Source organism: Gavia stellata, chromosome 9 (genome assembly GCF_030936135.1).
Source record: "Gavia stellata isolate bGavSte3 chromosome 9, bGavSte3.hap2, whole genome shotgun sequence".
In the NCBI taxonomy this organism is placed as follows: domain Eukaryota; kingdom Metazoa; phylum Chordata; class Aves; order Gaviiformes; family Gaviidae; genus Gavia; species Gavia stellata.
The window spans coordinates 7368094-7393132 of NC_082602.1; the positions used below are offsets into that span (position 1 = coordinate 7368094).

At 42.2% G+C, this 25039-nt stretch overlaps 1 protein-coding gene across 2 annotated transcripts in view; it reads right to left on the reverse strand.

Annotated features, from left to right (window-relative positions):
- The window catches only part of ARID5B (AT-rich interaction domain 5B), a 120277-nt gene that overhangs the window by 62427 nt on the left and 32811 nt on the right, over window positions 1-25039 (reverse strand). For both annotated transcript variants that reach the window (XM_059821268.1, XM_059821267.1), the window contains one exon: window positions 8559-8789. In XM_059821268.1, the coding sequence (XP_059677251.1) occupies window positions 8559-8789 (231 nt within the window). The remainder of the gene's footprint in view (window positions 1-8558; window positions 8790-25039) is intronic.

The window sequence follows — 25039 nt, forward strand, 5'->3', positions numbered from 1 at the left end:
AACTTCATGTTCTTTACTATTGTATGGTGGTTGTGAAAGGTTATTTCATAGTCCCGCAGCTGCCAATGCTGTAAATTATGCAGGCACCAAGAAGCATTAAGGAGAAATAATAGCAATTTAAACTAAGGCTGACGTAATTCATGATAAACAGTCATTGGAAAATATTACAATGTTGTCTTTTTTGAGTGGGTTTAATCAGAAGAATGTGACCATATTCTGACATAAACCACTTCTCTTTTCCATTGTACGGGCGCAGGAACTGGGGCCCTTCCTTGGCTGCAAAGGTCTACCCTGCTCCCGGCCACCGCTGAGCCCTGGCACCTTGGGGACGCTGCCTGCGAGGCTTGAGACACTGGTGGACTGAAAGCTCTCCCGAGACAAAGCTCAAGAGTCTGGGCAAGCCCGGTGGTCCACGGGAGCCAACAAAACCAGGGGAATGTTCAAACGAGGATGCTCTAATGAAGGCATATTGCAAAAAAAAAAAAAAAAAAAAAAAGATGGCTCCAGAAATGAGAACATGTATGACGGACACGGCGCACACTCACGATGAACGCAGCTCGGCTTACTTTTCGCTATAATGACAAAAAGTCATTTTGATAGCTGAATCATAAAACTAGCCACCGAGTGGAAATCTTATACAGGAGGAATTAGTCATTTATATCTACAATCACTTAGTGAATGGACACCAATAAAACAGACGTGTGTGTAATAGATGACAAAACCTGTGTGACAAGTTACAGTTATCAGGCACAGAAGAACAGCTCGCTTGCTAACCCTTCATTTGCTGCAACTACACATTAATTCTCTGCCAAACTCTGGGCGATAAAACACGTAAACCCCACAATACTATCACATAGTCACTACTCAATTAACAATTAAAAAGGAGAAGTTGTTAAAAGTGCCAGACTGAAGTGGGCACACCCAGGCCCCCAGCTCTGCCACAGGGCGCTGGCAGGCGGGAGGGCATCTCACCTCTGGTCCCCTGAGAGCCCCAACGCCCGGGCTGTCCCAGCAGGGAGGCCATACCGGCCACCCCGCAGGGTTCACAGCCCTGATGCTTCCTCAAGCAGCCGGGTCACGGCCACCCGCAGCCCAGGAGCACCGTGGGCACGCGGCACCGCGCACTCACAGCGTGAGCCCTTCTGTCTCCTGGACTGCTACCCAAGGGCCCCCGAAGAAGTAAGGATCCATACCAATTTCCCAAGCACACTTGCCACAGGAGCTGTGCTCTCGCAGCGGCACCGGCCAGCCTCTGCAGGCTTCTTGGGCAGCTACCCCGCTACTCCGTGCAGGACAGACGGCCACCACCAGCCCTGGCTGAGAAGTGGTGCAGAGGGGCCAGAGGAAATGGGCAGAAGCAGCTTTTCCGGCAGCACCTGCCCCTCCACTCAGCATCTGCTGCCTTCCTGAGGGCAGCGGGAACACGCAACCCGAATAAAATCAGCAATTCCGTAGATGTTCTCCACAAAAGAGTTTTGATTATGAAGTTGAAAATAATCTATCCTAATATTTATCCTGGTTACAGCTATGGTTGCTAGTGAAAATGTACTTTAAAAAAAAAATGTATAAGCTAACAGCATTTGTTTCTATTGAAGTTCTTGCAGACAGGAAGGTATTTTATCTTACTTTACCACACATTACGTTCACTTAACAGCTTGCTGTTAACATTGGGTGAGATTCTGCCCTTGGTTAACTGGTGAAAAATCTTGAGTAACAGCCACTGAAGTGGATCGAGTTATTTTGGATTTACGCCACTAAGTGAGACAGAACGTGACCGCTTATCAGTGCCTTTTTGCTTTGAGTATACAAATATTTTATGCATTTCAATGAGTGACAGAATGCAAAACTTGCAAATATTTATTTTTAGATGTATGGGGAAAAAGTAATTAGAGCTAAAAATGTTAAGAATGAAGAAATCACTTAACAGAAGCAATTATGTTGGGCACATAAACAGCTCTGCCTTCAGACATTTTATTCAAATGCTGCAGAGAACACTAGAAAATATCAATTGTTTAAAAAAACTGCAAGTTTTTTTTCACAACTGAAAAATCAATCATTATAAACAACATCTGGGGATCATTAATATCTTACTCTACAGTTGAATTAACAAAATAAGAAAGAAGTCTGACCAGAATCCAGAACATTTCCAGATTTGCTTTTTCAAGCTAAAAGCTTATGTTTGCAGAGGTGGGGTGGGGTGGGAGGGAAGGGGAAATGTACATTTATCTATATTGTATATAGCACTATTATGCATTAATCGTGACTTCCCCTCCAGCTATGTCCTGGTTTTGTTTTGAGAGAGTTAAAATTTGAAATATTTAGCTAAGCCACCCTGCCCAGGACCTTGGAAGATTTGCATGTTTTTCAGACTGTTGGAGATGCCACCGTAAAGCTCCATCTAAGGAGGTCCCAGTATCCATGATAATAAAAAGCCTCCATACTCTTCCTATCACGTTTCTAAATGCTTAAACATTCTAGTCTTAGCAGAGGAGCACTAACACCGATCCCACTCTAACACCACATCTGTGTTAAAACAAAGAAGCCCAAAGCATCTACCTGGAAACTTCAGGGTTTTCTGAACTTCGCTGATATAAATTATCCTGCAGGTAGCTAAAACAGTCAATAGCAATAATACTGATACTTTACGTCAGCTGAAAAACATTAAAAAACCACCCTTTCAGGCCTAAGTAAAATTTTTGTGCTAGAGCTGGTATAAAAAGAAAAGCCAACTTTGACTCACACAAATAAAGAAAGTCACCAACAGGAAAACTGTATTTCATTTAGACTGGAAACATTCTTTTTTTTTTTAAGTCTCATTCCCTGCCAAGATTTTGTTTTGTTACGTTTTTCCCCTAAACAACTGATTTTATCTGCGAGTCATAAACTTCTGTAAACTGAGATGTATAATGAAAGCAAAGACCAAATTCCAGTTCTACCAGGAGTAATGGTACCACTCCATACCCTGAAGTCAGCAGCTTTCATCGACGCATTTTTTCTGGCACACGACCTACCCCTAAAAAGCCCCTTCTTCTTCAGAGTGCTATCCTGCCACAGCTTCCCTGGTCAACAACAAGAAGGAAGGTAACTCGTTATCAAATAGTTGGCTCAGCTGGGAGGACAGGTAAGTCATCCCTCACTCCTAACCACACCCTGCCAGCCCTGAAAATGAGAGAATCTGCGTTCTGCATTGTTTTACACGGAGATCTGAGTTGTTGACAGTTTTGGGTTTTGTTTTGTTTTTAATGTAGGTGATTTTTCCCAACACAAGCAATATATCATTACGTTTTTTATGGGGGAAGGGGAGAGAAGGGAAGTGAGGACTGCAATGCCCTTTACACATCATTTTTTTCAATAAGCAGTTTCCCCTCTGTATTGCTCGTTACGGTAAAATGACGAAGTTTCATTTTTCAGAGAAAAAAATATATTAATACCACAGCAGGATGTAGTTCTCTCACTTTTTGGTATGAAATGTTTTATAAAAAATTGGCCTTTACACGCAAAAATAAAACTTTTAACCTTCTTTTGGGGGTGAACAAGTGTTTACACTACCCCAGGGACCAAACAGCTTGTTTAATGGCATATTGGACCCAGCATGCTATAAAAATAATCCAAAATGATTTAAAATTTACCAAATAGATTTTAAAAATTGAGAAGAAATAAGGTATTCAGTTTTCTCTCACACTCCTGTTTATAGAAAAAGCAAGCCCATGCTTACAAAATGAAAGCGAGCCTTCTGGTTCATCTTTAGCAGGCAGGATTTATAATATTTACCCAGCAAAGTACCATGACAAAACTTTCTTTGCGAGATTTTCACCCGGTGAAGCTGATGGAGCTGTAGAAATCTGCCATCACCCAAGCACCTGACCCTCTTGCTTCTAAGCTGCGCATTTTTTCTCGCCGCCCTGCAAGTCCCCAAACCCGGAGAAGGCGGAGGTCATGCTGATAGACACATCCGTACGCTACCTTGCTGTAGGGGCCCACACACATTTGGCAATGCAGCCCACAACTGGGCTGCGAAAGGACCCACGCTCATCCATGTGCCCTGGAAGTCACTCTATGCAGTGAGGCAGGCACAAGTCTGGTAGAAGGCCAAGTCACCTCCTTCAGACAAGAAAACACAGAGGACGTGTGCTGCTCTAGCAACAACTGCACACTGATTTCTGCCCAGTGACCCTCAAATCCATCTTCTGGACACTGCACAGGGAGCTTTGCCTCCAACTAGATCTCTTTGGTCTATAATGAAAACTATTAGGACCCCTATTTTTTCATTCCTTCTCCCTTGCAGCATATATGACCACACAGCAAATGCCAGTAAACTATATGCATTTACAAAAGTTATTCAATAACAGTAACCCCAGAGGCTGATAAATGAAAAGGATTTTGAAAAATGTCTTTCCCAGTGATCTTGAGTTGAAGAGAAATGAATTGTTCTGCTAGTACATATTATTTTTAATTTAAGGGTGCAGGGGAATGAGGAAATAGGGTTTTGTTTTTTTTCCACGTGCCAATTAATAGGAGCAGTTAGATAAAGGAATGCATAGGTGAACTCTAGACTGTGCAGAGAAATAAAACGAGGCCATGAAGAGGACTGATCCCATTTGCTCAGCCTGCTGTGTCCAACAGGTCCATCCCTCCCTCGGACAGGCAGACACAGCCCGCGGGGCCACGGCAGGGACTCCACTGCCACTGCTGCCGGGGTCCAGCCCGAGGTCTGCCTGTGGCCCTAGCTCAGCACCATCTGCAAGCCTGCACGGGCTGGTGGCACTGCCAGGCAAGGCTCAAGCCTCTGTGCTTCAGTTCGACCATGGAGAACTCCACTCCAGCCTTCCATGCAGGTTCAAAATCTCAGATTTCTTGTTCCTGGACAGTGACACCGGCATTCTGTTATCCACCTGGACTGTTTTGTGCTGGTGAGGACCTCTAATTGCTCTTACTTCAGGAGGGGAACAGGTACACATATGACTGCGGTCATACCCATGAACTTTGGCATCAAGACATCCAAGCATGGCTTATGTCTTCTGCTTTCGGAACAGAAGCAAGCTTTTGAGCCTGTTTGCATTCTGGAGGGGAACCCTCCAAGGCAGTTAGATTAACTAATCAGTAGTTACATCAACAAGAATGGGAGCGGGAGGCTTTCCACTCACAGCAGTCTTTCCTCTGTAAATGGAGAGCAAGTCCTTCCCTGGCAGGCTGCAAAGAAATAGATGCAAATGTTTGAGCCTTCCAGCTGCTGAGTCGGCTCCTCGGCAGCCCACTTCTCCAGGGCCTCCTCAGTGGGACGTTGTGGCACACCGAACCAAGTTAGAGGAGAAGCAGAAAAGGACTTTGCAAGAAAAGCGGACCTGAATATTCCTGCCCAAACCCCTTGGGCACGTGCCATACAGCAGTGCACAGGCAGGACGGATGCAGACACAGGTAGCCGCAGTGTCAGCAGCAGGTACTGTCTGTGGTAGCCCATGCTGAAGCCGCAAGGAAAGCTTACCGCAGCCTAACCCTTACAGCTCTATGGAAATACAGAGGCCATCCACACGGGGCTGCCTGAAGCATCAAAGCATCTCTTCCAGCCACATCTGCAGGAGCTGACAGACAGCATCTACATACCTTTTCTACTTAAAAAAGAAAAAAAATCCCACACCAAAACCCCATTATTTATTGACAACAAAACTTAGTTTTTCTCCCTCATTTCCTGCTTTGTTTATTTTTTGTTAACCCCCACAGAACGGCGAAGAAAATGGGGAGGATGAAAAGGAGTCAGAGCTGAACAAAATGTTTTTGTTAAAAATGTATAATAAAAGTAGAGACAATACTTCCTGGAAAAAAAAATTTTCTCTATTAAAACTGCCTAACAAGGACAACAGCTTACACGCTGCGGTGAATGGGGCTCTTTGTAAAGGTGTTTCTGGTGTCTCACTTGTGAAGTGCTGTACCTGTTGCACAGTACTCCAACGCTCAGAGAAGGTGTAACACCTTCCCCAACAGCAACGTTTCTGAAGAAGACCTGGTATCCATATCAGAAGCCAGCATTCTCACATAAGGACATTAGTAGACCATATTTCCCAAACTTTGTACTTGCTTTAGAGTTTGGAGAATTTCAGGTGATGGGGAAATACAGGTGTTCCTATCTTGTTCCTTCTGCACACTTCTTTCATTTGCAAGTTAAGAAATAGCCAAGCCCTTCAAATTAAATGTGTCTGCATCTCCTTGTAGACACCTTTTAAGAATTTTAGTCACATTTCTGTAATCTGGTCTCCCCTCAGATTTGACTGATAAATACCAGTGCCTTAGAGTAATCCATTTATCTACTGTACCACCCTGCCTCTGTTTAGCTTTAGCAGTCATCACTTTCCACATGTGACATCAATCTACATGATACCAATGTAAACTGTTTGTGTAACGAAGTGTTGTACATTTTATTGTCCCGCCAGCAAAGAGAAGGATAAAATAGCCCTTTGCCTGTTGTCTTCAACAAAGGTAGTATAATTGACACCATACATTTTGCAATACAGAAACAGAACCATACATCGGCCAGTTTTTTCTTCCTAACACAGCAGGGCGTGCAAATTTTACCACATCATTACTTTCATATAAAGAGTAGTAGTTTTTTGTTTTTATAGGCATTTTAAAAAATCTGCTTCTTAAACCAAACTAAATTTTAAAATACACATTATGAATTTCTATGGCTAAGATTTCTGTGGCTCTGATTTGATAATGAGATAATTGCCTTGCAAAGGTCAAGAGAATGGCATAGTCAGCTTTCAGAGACTCAACAAAGCACTTGCTATGGTTCACTAAGCGTGGTTTCTGCATCACTCCACATCTCTTTGATTCATCTATTACTAATATTCCATGATACACTTACATTATGGATCCAACTATTTCAACAAACCTGTAATCAAGGAATGACCCTGAATAAAATACTCCACAGAAAGCAGATGGCACGCTCATCAAACGCCTTCAAGCCTAAAATAACCTTTCCTATATAAGAAGGATAGTCAATTAAAACTGAACTTCAGATTCTGAGCTGGAGCTCAGAGTAAATAAAAATCGACATGATACTGTAGTGTTACTGGACCAAACTTGCAGGGCATTTAATTCATTTTTTCACCACCCCCACCCCCTAAAAGCAACCAACACTTTTATTCATAGTTCATTCAAAGCCTGTAATGTTTTGTGTGAGTGTGAGCAGACTTGACAGTTTGGGCACGATCCTGCAAAAGCTTGACATTACAAAATTAAAACTATTCACAGCAGTAATGTGCTCCGGTGATGACACCGTGTGAGGAAGGATCGCTCCTGCCTGTCAGGAGCTGATTCATGTACCAGCAGAGGAGCAGTCCCGCACTAACTCACAAAATGCTCCAATGCCACTGGTTGGGTTGGCGTTTCTCTGCCAACACAACAAGACCTGGACTGGGTGCCAAGCTCAAAGCCAGCGTGCTAGAGTTAGGAAAAAGGGGGAGATGATTCTCCCATTACAGTCATTGTTGAAACCCTCCCCTCTCACTCCCATTATTATATATTAAATGCATAATCAGCAATTCTCTCTCTAAGAGACCACAAGAGCTTCCCTGCAGAGATGTAGGGATCTCGCACAGCAAAGGTGTACCCACCGCTATGCAAACAGACTTTGCTAGCATTAGCCACAGCACTCATCCATCTGGTGATATGGGTAATAAAACTTAATTCTCACAGCATAGGTACACTGCTAAAGAAATTACACTGGACCCATTACTGGAGTTACCCCGGGTGTGTACACAACACACATTCTGCCACACATTCAGCAGCACATCCGCTGCCCTTGGGTTGATCTGACACAAAAAAAAAAAAAAAAAAAAAAGGTGTGAAATCACCTGGCAGCTATCGCGAGTTGAATCTTGCAGCCTTCTCTCTCAGGTCTAAGGGGCTGCGTACCCCTCTGCAGCTGCAGAGTATTCTCTATACCCTTTGAATTAAGAGGTCACCTCCCAGAAGTGCCTCTGCAGTTGTACAATCAAGTTCCTAGCACTGGCAAAGCCCCCAATGAAAAATCCCATGTTCCAGGAAGGCCAGAAACACACCAGCTATAGCTGACATTTGTTCAGGGCCCTGGGAGCATACACGCGGTTGATGAGTGCTCTGCAACAGCAATGGGACGCAGAGGGAGTCTCTCCTATTTTGCACTTGTTAGCATATTGCACCAACAATGACATTAAAAAAACCCAACATGATTTGTAAACCTTCTGGAAGGACATAGGCTATAGGTGAATGGTTAAGGTAGATAAATTTCAAATCCAGACAAGGGATCCTTTCACTCAATCCGAGTAACTGTGCTACAGACTCTACCCATGTAACATTATCTTTGATCGTGATAAACTCAGGTTGCAATACTGAGATCACTAGTGGCTAGAAGCCTTCAGTCTCACAGAGGAAAGAGCACATTTGGTACTTAACATTTCAAACATAAATAGCATTGGTTCACTTCAAAGGAATCACATCTTCCCCTTGGAAATCAGTGGATGCTTAAAAAGAAGAAAGATGTCTTTACCTGTGAGAAAAAAAATAGCTGTAACGTGACTTACCAAACTCATCACATATACTTTCATTTTCTATCAGAGTAGGATGATCAAATGTATCCCGACAGTAGAAGATTTGGGGGTTCTTGCTTGTTACTGCAATGCCTCCCAGGGCTAAAACAAACTGGTCTGTTAGTATTGAAGAAGGCTTGTCCTGAATGCGCTTTAACATGGAACGATATCGACAGTACTGTGGGTAGCTGAGAATTAGCAGGTTTGAATCTTCATCATCCTCACCTGGAAGAAGAAAAAAACACAAAAAAACCTCTTAGTATGTCAGAAAAATACAAAACAAGGGCTGTAACTCAAGCATCTCAGAAAACCCCTGGCCCATTGGTTCAGTCCTTTCTCAAGACCTATGTTTTATAGCACAGTCGTTTTCAAAAGAAAGGTTAAAAATAGAAATTTAAAAAAATGTTTATTGAAACAGCTTCTTTTCTGGCTTTCTGTTCCGTTCTCCCATGCTTACCCACACAAACTCTACCTGGATGAGTAAGAAAACACTGCTTTGCAGAAGTTGGCCAACGGCCTGAATCAAAGTGCTCTCCATACTTTGCCAACTTGGCTGCTTTGATAGAAATACTATCTGTCATTTTCACTCAGCTCCCTATACAGCCTTACTGAACTCATGTTTACACCAGCTAACATCTTTTAAAAATAATAATATACAAGCCCCAGAGCATACAGCTATTAATTCTCCTTTGAAGTATCTGATACTGGCAACTACCAAAGGGCCCCTGGGCCAGGGAGCTGGGCTGATCTGACCTGGTCATTGATGCTAAGCTACCCCAACAGGTGGAAATAACTTTCCTCATATTAACTACAAATGCAGCAGGACTCAATAAAACACCTACAGAGCACAACGAGCAAATGAATTTCCAAACAGCTCGCACTATCGAAATGTGGGCTCAAAATACAAAGCAATCTAGAGCTCAGACCTTTCCATTCCCCCAGATTTTAGATTATATTAGGCATAAAGGCGGCAGACTTTGAAATATCACAATCAAGTTTCATCATATGATAACCAGCAGGAAACCTAACAGCAAAAAAACCCAACCAGTGATGCAAACATGAGAAATTATTCATTTGCAGGCATGCAGCCAGTACTTAACAGCACTTCTTTTTATGCTCATTTATCTCCTCAGGTGGGGTAACTGAACGTGGCTTTCCATGCATGCCAATGAAGACAAACCAAGAGCATGCAGTTTACATTTTCTGCTGTATTCTGATTACTGAATAACTCAGCTATTTCTTCTGTCAGAGACAAAAGGTCTACTATTTAATCCCATTACCAATACTGAAATCATCCTTCTTACCTTTAAAGTAAAAATCACTTCAGATATTGAAAGAAATGTCAGATCAGTTCTCCCCAACTAAATACGATGGCACAACTCATCTTGATTCGCATGAGGCAATGGAAATGTTGACACATAAAAGGCTAAATTTTAAGAAGTTTCTGGAAGCAGATACATCACCTAGAATGTCATCACTGCAGACGAATGCAACGCTGCGAAAAAAATCAACACAGCAGACGGACTTGGGAAGTACTGTTTTTACAAGCATAGCTCCTGAAAGCCATCGCTTTTAAAAACTCAGAACTTTCCCCACTACCCTGACAGAGGTGGGGAGATCAAACAATTTGAGTGAAAAAGTAAGAGTAATACCTTTTAGTAAACAGCGTTTACATTACTTTTCTAAGAAAACAGAATTTATGGCCCTAAAACCTCTTCTGGTCAATCAGGATGTGGTCATGCTTTTCTTTGTTTTCAACAAGTAAGTATCCCGTAAGCCTACACAACAGCACGATTGAGCCAATTGCTCCTGGGAATAAGGCTCTCTCTCCTTTATTAGGAAACTCTAAAAATCAGATCAGGAAAACTGCTCTAGGAATTAACAAGCACATGATCCATCCTTTAGCTCCTTTGAGAGTTTCATATATGCCTGCCTGGCAGTTATTACTACTTTATACCTTTGTGTAGATAGTGGTGAGCTGAATCTGTTGATCTGACAGCACTTTTCTTATGCCAGGATGTGGTCAGCTTTTTAAACAGGGTGTATATAAATGTATGTCCCATGTGCCTTTGTAGTAAACCATTAGTTTCTAGACAAATGTGCTGCAAGTCCCTGCGCAGACCTACACAAACTTTCTACCCCTGACAACTGACGACTTAACTCAAACCCCTGGCATAAATTAAGTAATTTTTTACAGGATCACTTTTACACAAGCCTGTGCAACTCCAACGAGTACTTTACGATGCATTTGTTTCCTTTCTGTATTCACTCCAGGTTCAATAGATAAATCTAAGAATGAACAAAGGCTGAATAAACTGAAGATTTGTTTAGTGAAAGACAAACAGAGTGTTCCTGGAACAAAGACTTTTTTTCTCAACCACGCCCACATGAGAAAAGAGAAATCAAAGCAGACCAATCCCTAATAAAATGCAAGCGCAGAGAAGAAGTATTTTTCTTCTAGCAAAATCTAACACGTGCCATTTAATGGTGGGCTTAGTGTATATTGCTGAATATTTTTGATAAATATGATTTACTCTTAGGAGGAGGAGAGATCAAAACGTGGATCACATTCCATTAAAATCAAAAAACCCCAACATAATTTCTAAAAACGTTTAACTGAGATCTTAGAAAACCGAGATGCTGTATTTCTGAATCTCATTTTAGCTTCAACAGAGAGTACATGGTAAAAGATAATACCTACAGTACACTGTTTTTAAGGCTCAACTGAAATTACTCTAATCCCATACTTATATCATAATTGTGTGTTTTAATAACCCCCTCCAACATTAATTTTTCATTTATTTATATATTTCAGGGCTGAAAACAGAGAAACTGTAATTAGGAGGCAAGATTCCACCCCTGCCTTCCAAGCGCTGCCTATATATGCATAGATGTAATCCAACAGTTCCCTTTGTGAGGGGTAAAGAGAGCTGGGATTTGGCACAGCCTGGCATTTATGTTGGATTACATGTTCTTCAAGTTGTCTTTGTAAGTAAGAGATGCATGAAATGCCAAACACAATGAATCTATGCAAGAACTGACTTTTCAAATCAGCGCAACCATTTTTAATATGTAACGCAAGACAATTAAAAGCCCCAAAAGAAAAAAAAATAAAGCCTGCTAAAAGCACGAATTCCTAACAAATCCGTCTAGAGCCAGAACTATTTACAGAGAGAGCAGAGAAATAGAAAACTGTAACTCGGTTTTTGTTTGCTTGTTTCGGAAACATCAGCCTATAACGTTATTGCTAACTGCCATAATCTACTCTCAACATCAGTAAGCATTTTTTTCTTTAAAAAGACCTTCACACCAGGATTTTATAGAGCTTGATGGAAAAACTATGCATGTTCCTTCCTGTACCTAATTACCTCAACTGCAAAAGCTGCCAAGTATTTTGCCCTTTAGTTCTTTTAATCGTATTAGTGCAAATGCATTTGGATGCCAACAGAAACAAACATTTAAAGATTTTTGCTTAAAAGATTCCAAATATGTACGAGGCCGGTGCTAGGAAAGCACACTCCACTTCTTCCCAGAAAGCACAGAGTTATTTCTGCGGAAGAAATATGAATTTGTGCCTCTTGTAAGACTAAATGTCTAGTTTCGACCCAATTTAAGTAAAATAATGTCAATATGAACTGCTCTCACAATGATTTATGCTACCTTCTGTTACTTTATTACATTAGACATTCCTTTCTCTAAGCTCTATACTTTTCGCCATGCTCCTAGCAACCACATAAAGGCTGAACACCAACTTTATGCGCCTGGCACCCTTCCAGGCTCGACTGTTATTGATAATTATATTGAAGTTTCAATTTAATTGCTACTCTGTTGTGACACAGAATATTTTTTGTAATTAGGCATTTCCCATTTTCTGTCCATTCATTTTTTGTATTACTGAAAACGATTTTTTTTTTTCCCTAGAAAACATAAGCAGAACAATGATACAGATAAGGGTACATACATCTGTTACTATCATTACCAACACAGTAATGTGAAAGGAAGAAAAAAAAAATTTAAAGGAAAAAAAATTGTGAATATAATTTCTCAGAAGGTAATTTTCTTTTCAGTTTAAGTGCTCTTATTCTTCTTACAGTTACTCAATGATTTCCTGTTCTAATTACAAGACATTATACAGAAAGTATTTTTTAAAAAGGAAATGTACCAGAGCAGGAGGGTAAGTAGCGTCACTTGCTTGCTACGGTTTGAAATTCCAAACTATTGCATCTCTTTTATCAATTCTCTGCTCTACCTTTGTGCAATATATTCTACCACAAATCTACCATCTCTTCCGAGGCAGTTAACACAAATGTACACATCAAAGAGGAAAGCACACTTGCAGTTAAACTGCAGGCAAAAGAAAAAAGAAGAAAAAAACCCCATTTTTTTCCTCCTCACTGTAGCTGGTAAATTGGAGGCAAGCCAAGCCTAGGAGTGGAAAATATTAAAAAGTAAAAAAAAAAAAGAAAGAAGAAAGCTTGATTAAAAAGCGAGAGAAGAGATATTCAGTTCTAAATCTAAATGAATAAGCCACAAACTATTTCATAAAAACATACTGTGACGTAAATTACACATCAGTATTGCACTGTTGTGGTTATTTTGAGAAATAGCTTGTACTGTAAGTCAGCTGGTAAAACCCCACCCTTAATGATTTTGTAATTCTCCATACAGCAATCAACTGGAGCAGTCATGAAATTGCCAAGAAGGAAAACAGACAGAGCTGTAGAGAGTTTGTAATAAAAAGATAATGTACTTTTAACATAACAGAAGTAGAAGATTGGTTTTATTAACTAAAAAAACTACTTAAAAGGTCCCAGGCTTGCCATTTGTTTTGATAAATGTTAACACAGATCTTCATAAGATAAGCAATGGAAGTATCAGGGGAACCAGATGAAATGGGACAATACTTTGGTGTGTGGGTAGCAAATTGAGCAAGGGAATTATTTGGAATATAGAGTGAAAACGAAGGAAGTTGCAGGGCTCTGTCCATCAGGCTCCTCTCCCGCACGGTGCCCTCGCTACTCTGCCTTCTTCCATTACCCTCCGTTACTAAGGGGGTCTCCCAGAGGATGCACATATCATAATTAGTTTATCATTGCTTGTATGCATGGCTCTGACCATATCATCAATATGTAGCAGATACAGAGGTAATGGCGGATGCATCTGCATGTCCGGAGGGACTGGGAATGGCGAGGGTTAGCCATGCTGAATGAACATGGCTGTGACTCCCAAGACGGGATGTCTCTTGACTATTGCACGGCAGTGTTCAGGTGTCAGTGCCCTCCCAAGACCGGTGCTCAGCAACCCACTGGAACACACATGATGGGACTCGTTTAATCTAATAATGCAGTTTTAGTCTATGACAGTTGTGCAGATCCCTGTGTAGTCAGAGAGATCTCCTTCCAACCAGCTGTTTTGAAAGACATGGATCAACTCTCTCTGGAGTTACTACTCCCTCATCAATGACAACTAGCTTAGTCTAGAGGCTTAACTTGCAGATCAAATTAAGTGAGTGAAATGAATTCCACCCAAGTGACAATGCAGTCTGCCCTATGCCAAAGTGATGGTCCAAATGCATGCTAAAAAAATCCCCTCACAGCAGATACACTCGCCACCAAGATAAAAAAAGGTTGATCTCATCTGTGACAACGGACTTCGGCTCTTCCAGCTCTTAAGATAGGATCCCGTTCTCCTTCCCCTGTTCCACTCCTTTGGCAAGGACTTTCTGCAGCACAGGCATGAGAAGACAGGTGTAGACGAGAAGAAGATGTGAGCAGCTGACACTTCAAAACCAACCACTGCAGGTCAGACAGGCTCTGCACATCTCAAAGCTGCCTGTTCTAATAACATCCCAAGGGGAGACAGCACAGCTTTCCAGCAGACAGAAACAAACTTACTACACAATTACCTAAAAAATCTGAATTCCTCAAAAAGTCAAAGAGCAACAGAAACAGCAGAACAACGAAAGAGTAACCACAAGGAGGAAGAAGAAACTGGGTCTTTATGACCTAAAAACCTTTAAGAGGAATCTTGCAATGAAAACACCTTCCCATATCACCATCCAGTCATAACCTGCCAAATACCCCCAAATCATCACCCAGGTAACTGCAGCTGGCCAAGAAGCAATGCCAATCATCACCTACATCTCTGGGTACTCCTGTCAGAGAAAGGATGGCTCTCCTAATGAAATAACCTTCATGGGAGAATTACGGCTTGACCACTTCATACATCAAATCCCCTGTGCAGACGCAAGGCTAAGAACCCCAGTAGGAATCCACGTCCCTTTGCACCAGGCTGCTGTGAGCTAGGAGCAACACCTGAGGAGTTCAGGTAGCTGCATCATCATCACGAAACTACTTCTGCATGCTCTAGCATACCAATCCACTCTTTCTCCAGTGATCAGGGAAGAAGACTTACCAAACACAGCTTTTCCAAGCCACCCTGCCTTTTCATTCCCACGGTCTTTGTTCGCTCTAGTAATGCCACTTGGTGTGCCTTGACTGGCTAATTAATCACAAGACCTAAAAATATTAATCTAAGAATCATATTTCTCTCACAGACAAATGCAAATACAGTAATGATTTAACCCCATGAGATGGGACAGGAAATCTGTGTTTTTGGGTTTAAATAAATTTGGGTAAATTATTGACACAACAGGGATACTGCTTTGTTGGCAGGACCCATGCTACTCATCCTTGCTTTGAGAACCCCCCTCTATTTGAATGCTAATGCAATCAAGAACAAAGGCAACGTGTTGCAGGATACGGATGGAACACAGTGATTACATTTATGTTTACCAGATAATGATGATGTTAACAAGTTGCCTGTACTTCTTACGTGGACGTTTGCCTGCCTGATTTTGCTTTTAAATTGATCAAAAGGCAAAAGCCATTTCTGCCAATATACAGAATAAAACGCGCAGCCTTTCTGCATGTATCAGATATTTCTTCCCTTGTAAGGAGGAGACAGAGCTAATTCTCAGAATTTTGTGCCACTTCCCCAGCCCTCTGTCTTCTGTCACAGTGCCAGCAGAGCATCAGCCATTCAGAGAATTCCTAAGATTAGTTTAACATTTGAAAGAAAGTGAATACTTACAAATCTACTGGAGATTGAAACTACTGTTCAACCCAACAGCAATACAGTCATTAAAAAAAAAAAAAAGACAGCACCATCTAATGCGTACTTAAAGCGCATGGTTGAAGAACATTTTACAGCCGGTGATTTGGATCTGTGTTGTTCTAGACCTACTTAATGGGGACGAAACAGCGTATGTTGATCGATGACTGACAGTAGGTCCATATAATCAAATCTTCCATAATATTTATCTCATTAAATCACTCTGAATTCGAATCATAAATCCAATTTTTGAAGAAGAGGAAAGAAATTTAATACTGAAAAAGTTTCCAACCAGGCATTCAACATCCTTTTTCATACCCTCATCCAATATTCAGCTCCTCATAACTGCAGCTCCTACCCTGGCCTCCCAGGATCCTCCTGCACCTTAGGAAGCGGGTTTATGAGGTGTTTCTAGACGCAAAAGAAGAGTGACTGACAATCGTCATTTCCAGCTTTTATATAACCCTTCCATCCACAGGCCTCAAACTGCTTTATGGAGATGAGTAAAAATTATTATCCCCATTACACAGAGAGAGAAACTGAGACAGAGAGAGCTTAAAGGATTTATTCTACAGCATCAAGCAACTTAAGAGAGCAATGGAGAGAGCAAACAGCCCAGGCAGAAATCCTTGTCGGTGGGAATTTCTGGGTAAGTCTGAATTTCCTACGTTTTCTCAAAAGGGAAGCGACTGTCTCCAGCCACCTCAGCCAGCCCGCCTGCCTCCACCAGAGACAGGGGATGGACCGGGCAGGGGCTCTGTGTTGTGGCTTCTCTCCTACCACAACTGTTTTCCCCGTCCCACACAATCCCAGTCGCTCCGTCATTTTATTTAGCTGCTGCCCGGCTGGTATCATCTTCCCCCTCCATGGAGGGTTTGCAAAGCAGTGGTTCACTCTCCTGCCAAACGGCAGGCGACTGCCGTGACGATAGCTGGAGGAGCACGAGAAAAGTGAGCCAATGCCAGGGCTGGGGCCAAGTTCAGAGCTGGGCTGTGAAGTTGTCTCCCTGCCTCCCAAAATTTCCTTCTCTCCTTACTCCTCAGGTCACAGACATGGGCCAGCCCACGTCCAAACAGCCACGGATGGCTACAGAAAACCACTCTGATATTAAAGGTTTTTAAACTGCCCTATTAGCTTTCTAAAACAGATGGAGACAGGGGGAAGGGGGAGACTGATTATAGACGCGAGCACATGCTGCCCGTCCTCTTGAATGTTCTGGGTCATGTGGACCATTCAGGTTGAATGTGCATCAGCTTTAAAACAAGTATTTACCCTGGTTGTCGTGGTTACTGATAAGCAGCTTCAATTCTGCTGATAACAAAAAGAAGAAAGAATTAAAAAGGGGAGGGGGGCTGAAAACATAATTTGGTGATATGACAAAGCCAAGAAGAGGAATTAAATCACATTAAACAAGCCAATTGTACTGTAAATGGCTCTGACTCTGTATTTTCTTTTAAATCATCTAAGGCTCTAACATGGCAGCCGCTTCAGTTTTAACAAACAAACAGTAAAAATCCCTTTTAATAACGAAAGGGAATAATGATATACTTTGCTTTAGCTGAATTCAAACATAATTTAATTTTTCCTGAGGTGAGATTTGCACAGGGAACAATCAGATAATAAGTGTTATCATTCTCATAGACAAAACTGAACCAGCACTTTGCAATTCAAAGTGCCATTTAATGCACCGTTTTCAGCAATCTCTGAACACCATCCAACATACCACCGAACTACGTTTCAGTACTTACACATAAAGCCTCATCCTGCAAATACTTGGGCATGGGAGTTATGCTACAAACACAAGTACTTCCACTGCTGCTGTGCCTGGTTACACATTCCCTAAAGCATCTTCATGAGGGGGGTCACATCCAGTAACTTTTCCTACAACATCTTATCATCATCTTTATTATTATTACTATTACTATGATTATATGTCTTGGTCTCCCTTTCTTCTGAAGTATAGCACTGCACAGAGAAAATATTGGAGAATGAAAAACTCTGCTCTCACAGAAAAACACGCAACTAGAGCCACTGGCAGAAGAGGGGCATGCGTTTTTACAGCAATGACAAATAATCACTGGAACAACAAGCTAAAGGATGTCACAGGTTCCCCAATCCAGTGCTCAAGACTGAATCTTTCTTCGCTGAAAACGTTCTCTGGTCCAATGAGTTTTAAACTTGTGGTCTGTTATTTGCCCTCTGTGCTGAAGAGATCCATGACAAATCCATACTTGCTTGGGAAAATTTTAAGGCATGAAAAACTGAAAAAAAAAAAAATGGAAAGCCACTGAGATTTAAACTGAGTTACTGGGCTTAATATCAGAATAATTGGGTTTCCTGTCATCTCCTCTCTCTTTTACCTCCGCACACCATTCAAACATGAATGAGAGAGAAGCACAGGCAGCCTTACTTACAAGGGACTGTTACACCACCTCTTCCACACAGCAGAATCAACCGTCTTCGTTTTCCATTGCCCGCAAAAGTATGAGTCAAAAGCCTTATCTTGGTGTTTCACACGGGGCCCTTTCACTATCATTCTGAAAATTCAGAGGAACTGCGCTCTCCTTGAAATAGCAACGGCAGAAGCTGCTGGTCCCAGAGCTGTGACACAAGGGGTGGAGGGTGGAAATGGTCCAGTGATTTAAACAGTCAAGCTCCGCTTTTGACATTTATGCCCTCTTTGAAACCCTTAATGAAGTAACAACCCCGTTAATTCTTGCAGGGTATTTAGTACACATAAAAACTGCATTATCTACTATTTACAATTTACTACACACAAGCAGTATCTGGCTCCGTATAAAAATAACAAGCTCACTGTAACCCTCTGCTCCCTAACCATACTGCTGATTTCTTTGACACATGGAGAAGTGAGAATAATTACATTTTACTGAGTGCGTCTCATTACACTGATTTAAGTAAGATTTCCAAAGCTGAAAAAATATGCTTTTCGATTTCATTTGTTTCTAGCAATTCACTCTGAACACGGTTAGTAAAACCTTCAGAAATCATCATCAATATGGACAAAAATTGTACACTTCTCAAGTGGACATTTGACAGAGGGATAATAGGGTCCAGAAACACCACAATCAGACGTTTCTTTTCTATTTAATGTTTCCTTCTGTGCCAAACATAATATAACAGACAAGTGTTAGAGAGACATGCAGGGGGGAGCCTGAAGAGAGAGCTTTAAAAAAGGTCCTTAATAGAGAAGCTGTATGCTTCGTCTTCAACAACATTCAATAGCAATTTATTTGCAGCCATTTTCTCATGTAACCTTTCACACGGGAGCAGGTAAGATAGAGCACAAGACAATTTGTCAACTGCCAGATAGAACAAAAGAAACCATTTTTAATAAGCTTCAGCAGCCCCTTGTATTTGTTTTGCAACATGTTAATAACTTTTTTGGAAGCCAATCAAAGACAAGAAGAGAAAAAGAAGTCAAGCTGGGAAACAAAAACCACAGTTAAAGAATTTTACAGATAAACTTGTGTTATCATCTGCAGTGTAATAATGCTTAAATCCAGGAGTGGCACAGAATTCGAATTACAATGATGCCATTTCTTTAAAAAAGAAAAATTGCAATTACAAAGATGCTAGCGCCATATATTTTCTTCCCAAGAATTTGCTGTCCTTTATCTCATCGCAATGTAGTACATACCTATTCCCCAGTAGAACCTTACTCTGGTTCCCGTCCTTCCTGGTGATGAGGTGAAACTCAACATGAGGACTATCATGAGGAAAGGCCAGCTGGGAGTTGCCAAACTCCAGGCCACTGACCCAACTCCCCTGCACCACGCTCCCCCAGCTACTCGGGGAGTCTTGTGTTGCACCAAATAACCCCCAAATTGTTGCTCTGAAAACCAAACCAAATGTAGCTTCAATAGCTGTTACAGGTATATGAGTAAGTCTGTGGTTGCTCATTTAATCGAATTCTGCATCACAACAAAGCAGACTCAAGCTGAAGAGTAATAGGAAGAAGGTGTGAAGGAAAAGGGAGCTAATGTACTCCTCTGTCTAGAATAGGAGGTCCAAAACCTGAGTGATATGCAGGACAAGACAAACAAACCAACTGTGCTGAAGTTCAGCAATGCCAGAGCCTTCCTGTGTGACCAAGGTCATATCGTTAGGTCTTTCTGTGGCACAGCCTCATTTCTGTGGAAAAGGAATTGGTCGCAGGCATGTGAGAGCTTGTGGGCCAGTTGCTCGTGATCCCTTACCCTTCCTGCAGGCACAAGAGGAGGTGCAGAGAGCCTCCTCAAAATGGTATCTACCAATACCTGTGCCAAAAAGATTTCTGCAGGGCGAAGGTTCAATTGTTGGACCAAATGCTCACACGAGTCCTCAGTCCCATTTCTAAGGAAAGCATCTTCTGGTACTGAAGAAAAGTCAGAGCGCCCAAACAAGGAGGCATCAAAATCCCAACAACATACGCTGAAAAATCTGATGAAGTGTTAAGCAATTTCATTAACATTATTAAAACATAGAAAATTCCCTTGGAAAATTTCACACAGGCTTTCCCGTCTCGTTGCACATTACTCATGGCCCGAGACACGCGTGAGGAGCAAATGGAGAGAAATAAAGCTTCTCTCCAGTCAATTTGGACTGAGTCCTAGTCTCACTGGTAGAAAGACAAGGTTTGTGGGCTTCAGTGAGAACAGGGCTGGGTCCTTTGAACTAGATTATTATGGCATCTGTAAGAGAGCTACAAAAGTATATGGTGAGAGAAGATGTGCCAGAGAACAAAAGGAGCTGCTGGTCAGATGACAACCCTCCTCGTTACAATGATGAAAAGACTCCCAGACTTCAGCAGACACACACCTGCGGAGTTTACTATCCTACCCCCAAAATTAGATTTTGCCTTCTAAAGACTATGCAGAGGAGTTTGTTACCCAGTGAAGGGAAAGAATATACGCATTCGCTCTTTAAGAAAGAGGAATGGCCTTTTGAATAAGAAAGGGCTCCCTGTGATGGGAACCTACCAACCCAGCCCCACACTCCTGAGAACTCTGAGAACTAATACAGGATTTCTCTTCCTCTTCTGCAGGACCAGGAAGCAATTCCTGGAGAAGAGGAGAAGCCATGCTACCTGAATTATCTGAAAAGGCCTCAGGTGGAGGCAGGGTGAGAAAGGATTTCAGGACAAGTTATGCCTATGAGTTGAGGAGAACAAGTATCCACCCACTCTTTTCTCTAGGCAAACTCTCTTTCCAAGTTTTCAGCAAGAGCGTCAGTCTCCAGTGAATCTGCCCAGGAAGGGCCTGGCAGAGCGCTGCCGATCTTCCAGAAAACACCAGGCGGCTTGTGCCAGTGGACTTCGGTCTGACACCCAGCAGAGAGGAAGGCTCCAAAGTAAAAAACAATCCTAACTTACTATCTACTAGTCTGCAGCATGCTCTAGTAATAGATAGCACTGTCTATTTCAAAGCACTTAATGGACGCTAATTAGTCCTCAGGGCATTCCTATGAGGCAGGTAGATAGATAAGTATTATTTCCCCTGTTTTACATATGAAATAACCTCATCAGAGATGTTCTGACTTGCTTAAGGCCACCGAATGAGTCACGGAGCTCAGCTCTCAGCAGGTCCTGGCTCCCAGACCTGTGCTCAGACCTCTCAGCCATACCTCTTTCACAAGTGCAAAATCTTCATTTCAAACGTGGAGGGAGAAAGGAAGAAAGATCAAGGAGGGGCGATAACACTGGGAAAAAATACTCTCTGGGAAAGGAGCTTCCAGAAGAACGACGTAACAGAGCCTTGTATCTGCTGAATGCTACATACCAAATCTAGGACAAGGAGAGAGCTGAAAAACACACTCGGATACAAAATTGTTAAGAGTTTTTGCTATATATTCTGTTCAAGGAGTCACAGCTATTTATTGTGATTTGTAACCACCGCTAATGTCAGTTAAATAGTTTTAGACTCTTAATTTCTAGCATGGCCATGAGTGTTAAAGAATGTGTGAGGGCAGCGGGCAGCAGTCCTGGATGCACAGAATATATATACTTCGTACCTACGTGTAATTTACGTGCCCATACCCACGAAGTTACACTGAGGTGTTGTTCCACGCTAGAGACCTTTGTGACTTTAGACACCACGCTGCCCTGGTAGGCAGGGACACATAAACAATGGATTTTATATCTCTGGGAAAGAGCAGCAAACAGTTTCAGCCACCATCCATGAACAGCCAGAACTCGAAGACACCAGGTATTAAATGGCACATGCTTCCTGGAACCCACAGCATCCTGTATCTCCCACTGCTACTCCTCTCGACCAGCGCAGAGCAAGCTGAGGAAATTATGTCCTGAACTTTTAAGCCTCCAAATCTAGCACACATGTTTTTCACGCTCCTGAACGTGCCTTTCGGTGACACCTTCCCTTTCAGCTCGCACCCCCCACACCATAGACTCCCCGTGACCACATCGCATCCCCAGGCCTCCCGGCTTCTCCTCTCCAGCCATGGCTGCCGGGGATCACCAGTACCAGGTGGCTGCAGCCCGGTGGTGGCTCCCCAGCAATGCCTGCCTGTCAGAAACCCGGACTGACTACCGCCGGCCACAGGCTCTACAGCCTAATCTCACCTCTCCAAGGAGCGGGATTACTTTACTCTCATTTCTGCCAGGGGAATGGCTATGCTGGTGTGTGCCCACTGCTCATACGGGCAGGCCAGCAATGTAACAGCCCAGGATGGAGGACCCTACGGTGCAGGGTGCTGCACAGACCAGTCCTATTCCAGAGAGGTGCTGAGAGCACCAACACACACAGGATCCACGTGGAGGTGAGAGAACAGTACTGATCACGTTTCTTATTCCAGACACCCTTGTCAGTGCATTTCTGACTCTCAACTACACACTTAAGTGAGCCAGGGTCCTTGAGAAAGTGAATGCAGTGTGTCGGTCCCCCAGAACATTCACTAATTGTCTGTGCTAAAAATAATCTTAATTTTTGCTTCTATGGGATTCAAGGACCAATCTCCAGCAACTACAGGCTATGCAAAACACTACTTATTTTTCAGAGGGAAAAAATTATTTATGCAGTGCACTATCAGTCTCAAATGGTGATGTTTAAGCACAAGTTTGATGAACTATATGCAGCATAATACAGCTGCTTTGCATTTTGATTCCTTTATTTATAGACCACAGCAAATTAATAACTCAAAAATGTTGTTTCAGGCAAAGTAACGGACACACAATAAAACTATTCATTTCCTCAAAGGTCACTCTAGGAGAAGCATACATTGTTTAGAAGCCTACCAACAATGCTATTGTTCCAAAGAAAAGTGAAAATATATAATGAGCAGTTAGTGCCTATATCTGCATCGGAGACCCTAGGCTAATTTAAAGTGCAATCTTAAGGCAATCAATCATACTCTAAAATTACTTCATTTTCCAAACTGTTTACACTTTTTAAGTTACAAATCCACTTTCTGCTATTTCAACTCACGATTTACAGCTACAGATTTAGCCTGCCTTGGCGTGCTGCCAAACTCCAGTCATGAGGGAGCTAATGATCTGAACAGATCAGTGTTTTATAATGGAGAAAAGCGCATGTAAATTTCCAGCATGTCTGCAAGTAATCAAGGCATGCTGACTATAAATGAGGCGGCCTCACATTTATTTTAGGAGAAATATCTTAGAGCCCCACTTTTTATCCGGGCCAACAACAACAAAAAAATGAAAAAAAATAAAATCCTTTTTAAAAGGTACTCCAAGATTACTCCAAATGATTCTAAATGAAATTGCTAGGCAAACAATATGTTAAAGAATAGTACAATAGCTAATTTCCTTTAGTGTTTCTATCTCAACCAGATCATATCCTTATCATGGCAAGCTGGAACATTACACTCTCTAGTTCATGGAATCAAAACACAAGAGTGCTTCATATTACATTACAGAAAAATGAGCCATTCCCTACAAACAAGGTCAGATTTCTGGAATGCCAAAGGTCTACATTTAAACAGAGCTGGGAGGAGGGGAGACTTTACCCACTCCACTCTCTGCAAAGCAGTGGGAAACTAGACCAGCAATTTAAACTTGTTTTAATAGCCAAAATGGTAGAAGGAGAGCAAGAAGTCTCTTGGGAGATGATACTTAAATTAAGTATGATCTTTATTGTTTCATTACAGTGGCATAGCCAAATAATGACTTTGTGTTACTGTACAAATAATGCCGGATTCTCATTTTCTAGTGGAAATAATAACTCTATTCTACCATTTTCTGCTTCCCATCAACCTACACCCCCCCTCCCCGTGTAGCCACTGGGTTGTGGTAGGTCTGGACCGAGAAAAGTTTCAATTTTCTCCTGTCTTTAAAGGCCATACCAAGGAGGCATATTCTGACCCAAAAGTGGCTAGAAGAATGAAGCTATAAATTCTTGTGTCGTACTTCATGAAATTCAATCCATCATGATGGATATTTCTGTTATAACATTATTACATGCCTAAACTCAATTGTATAATTGGATAGGGCCAGAAACAATAAGCTGGCATTGCTTTGTTACAGAGTACTACAGATTTAAAATACCTTTAACCATAAATCAACATAATTATTTGAAGTTCTGTCACGAAGCAGAACAGGAAAATAAAAAATTAAAATAAACTAGCTGGTAAAGAATCTCATTTTACCTTCTAGAGACTGAAAACTTTTACCGGCTTTGAGTCTCACCATCACTACAACCGGGAAAGTCTTTCTCCTTTCTAGGCTGCCTTGAAAGGCACCTCCTCCAGAAAGATTTTGCTTCCTTACAGCTTTGCAACTTAACTGGCAGGGCTGCACTGAGGAATCCCGCTACTCTGTAGTAGGATGGGTGCGTCTGCATTGCAGCCATTGAGACCAGGGTAACGGGGAGCCAGGGCTGGAAGAGACAAAGCGATCTGAGACTTCTGCAGCCAGCCGAATGCCTGGTGGGCCACAGGTTCCGCTGGCACAGTCGGTCATGCTGGAAGCCCTGGAGGGAGATAGCTGAAGTGCCTCCTTGCTGTGGAAGCAGTCAACTGAGCATTTTCTATCCCAGCTTGTGAAATATTTTCCTACTCATCCGCACAAAATAATTTACTAACTCCTCCCTGACCTCTCTGCACTTCCTACCTCACCACAGACAGGATCAAAAGTAAATGACCCTTTCTCGCTCTTTTTCTACCCCCAGGACCTATAAGTGAGCCAGGGGGCAGCTTTGACAGACAGCCCCTGGATTCGAGGGGAGTTTGCTGCCTGTTGGTTTATTTTTAATTATTGCTAAGCAACTGCCATTGGGAGCTGGCCTTGGGAGACCATTGCCCGGCTGTGGCAGAGGACCAAGCAGAGGTGAGCACACGTGCCCTCCAGTGCCTCCCCACAGCATACACAAACACCACGGAGTGCTTTGGGA